A 2500-nucleotide genomic window follows, 5' to 3' on the forward strand; every position below is an offset into this window, starting at 1 on the left:
GGTTGATTGCCTTGAAAGGTGGGAGATGCATTTGTAGTTTCTAAAGTGCCTTTATTTAGATACTAAGGAAAAATGGAATAATGCAATGCCACATTGATATAGATACATAAAAACTCTCCCTGACCAGGACTCAAACCCTTGCTGCTCCAGGTAAGACCAGAGTGACCCGGACTGAACCAATACTTGTCACTGTGGTCTTACCTGGAATACCAAGGGTTCAAGTCCTGATCAGGGAGAGTTTTTATGTATCTATATCAATGTGGCATTGCTTTATTCCATCTTTCATATGTACACCTCAGTACATCTGACTTTGACTTTGAATTTCTAAATCAATTTCCACCGAGTGCCCACAGGGAGTGTGTGTAAAACCTTGCTATCATTACTCATGTATGAGTAGATAGGTAATGTCTGTGGAGCTAGTTAGATCCCAGTTTCACACTCCTTTTAGTGGGTCATGCGGTATGGTTGGTTTAGTACTCTTCCTCTGGTTCATACCTGGAGTGGCAAGGGTTCGAGTCCTGGTCAGGGAGGTTGATATAAGACCAAAGAAAGATGAATTGAATTTACTCTGCTTTTATGTAATCAGATGTTTTCTCACTCTATTCTCTCCTTTTGAATGTTTTATGCAATCGTTCACGGGGAGAAGGCGAGGTAATTGATTTTCTCATTTCCAGTCTGTTTCTGCTGATGTACAGATTTTATATATAGCTTACAATAACTGTGAGAATCTTAGATTTTATTCCTATTTATGATTATACTTGATTATGGTTTTAGATATGTATTCATCAGCATTTGAAATAGGCCTCAGTTTTGTACAGGTCAGTGCATGAAAACATTTTCAGACTAGTTTTTAGTAAGGAAACAAGTATTTTGAAAGAGTTCCTGAGATTAGAAAGAAACCGTTTAGCCTAGGATTGAGTTACAACTATTGAAATGTCAAGGTATTTTATTCAGTTCTAAATATAGCAAACAAAGTCTTTCAAGCAAGAGGGATATGTCTATTTTTTCTTTGAGGAGGAAACTGTTTTTAGAGAAAACAAGAGAACGTGTTAATGAGGAAGGGAATTGGGGGAGTACAGAATTAGGCTTTATAGTATTTTTTTATTTAACTTGACTACATGTGCATAGATGTTTGCTTTGAGTTGCTAATTTTTTTTCTTTGATGATAAGAGATATAGTTCAACAACAAGAAGTGTGTTTTAGAAATTATAGTTTTTTTTAGAGGAAAACTGTACGTATATAGGCCTATAACTAGACAGTGAAGTAAAATTTAAATGAACAAAAGTGAATTGGTCTTAATGCATGATGGATGTTATGCTATTGTTTTATTTATTGACAAAAATTTATATATTTTTTTCTTTATTGCATAGTGAAAATGAAATAATTAGTGACTTTATATAGTGGCATAATGCTTAAGATATTGCATTCTCAGCTTGATTTCATTAGAGCAAAGAGCATGTGCAGAATGTATGATTTTTTTATTTCCTGCATGTGTTTTCCTTTCTTTCTTTGCCACTTTTCTCATTTTACCAGAAGCCTCACTTGTGATGTGATATGCATTTCAACTGCACCTTTTGGATCCATTCACAAGTTCCCTGAAGTAATAGATGCATAAAGATGAAAGATTTGTTTTTCTCAAAGTAAAGGTTACTTGATGATTCTAATTTGATTGTTAAAATTGGTATAGAGGTAGTGTTGTTTTTTTTTCTTTTCTTTTTACAGATTAGAAAAGAGATCCCTTTTAAACACCAGAGCTAGCTGTGTTTTAAAACTTACCCTTTTTTTTTAACAGGAATCTACGAGATACAGATGTGTTCTCCAAGTCGGATCCAATTTGCATTGTGTACCACCAGCCATTTGGGTCAAGGGAATGGGCCGAGCTGAAGCGGACAGAATGCATAGACAACACGCTCAATCCAGACTTCGCAACCAAGATCCCCCTCACCTACCATTTCGAGGAGCAGCAGCACCTCAAGTTCTGTCTCTTTGACATTGACTCCGGCTCCTCCAGCCTAGAGGACCATGACTTCCTCGGGGAGTTTGAGTGCACCCTGGGCATCCTGGTGGCCTCACAGAAGGTGGAGAAACCCCTCAGAAATGACCAGTACAGTAGTAGCGACAATGGATCCATTATCATCGTGACAGAGGAGGTCAACTCTAGCAAGGAGGAGCTGCATCTGCAACTGATGGCGAAAAACCTGGAGAACCGCAGCTGGTTTTGTGCTCTCGACCCTTTCCTGGAGCTCTACAAGGCGAACGAGGATGGGTCGTACACTCTGGTCCATCGCTCGGAGACAGTCAGGAGCACCAAGCATCCTACCTGGAAGGAGTTTTCCATTCCGCTGAGCACTCTCTGCAGTGGAGATTATGACCGGAACATCCAAGTAATGTGCAAGAATTTCAAGTCGTCAGGCAGCCACAAGCTCATTGGTACATTTTACACTACAGCTCGTAAGCTCAAGGAAGGACCAGTGGAGAGTAACACCTACATGCTCACCCA

General features: G+C 39.0%; 1 protein-coding gene across 3 annotated transcripts in view; it reads left to right on the forward strand.

Moving 5' to 3' along the window:
- Window positions 1-2500, forward strand: part of LOC125041523 (copine-8-like) — a 15837-nt gene that overhangs the window by 8630 nt on the left and 4707 nt on the right. For all 3 annotated transcript variants that reach the window (XM_047636539.1, XM_047636540.1, XM_047636541.1), the window contains one exon: window positions 1793-2500. This exon is cut by the window's right edge and continues 13 nt beyond it. In XM_047636539.1, the coding sequence (XP_047492495.1) occupies window positions 1793-2500 (708 nt within the window). The remainder of the gene's footprint in view (window positions 1-1792) is intronic.

This window comes from Penaeus chinensis, chromosome 30, assembly GCF_019202785.1.
Source record: "Penaeus chinensis breed Huanghai No. 1 chromosome 30, ASM1920278v2, whole genome shotgun sequence".
Lineage (NCBI taxonomy): Eukaryota > Metazoa > Arthropoda > Malacostraca > Decapoda > Penaeidae > Penaeus > Penaeus chinensis.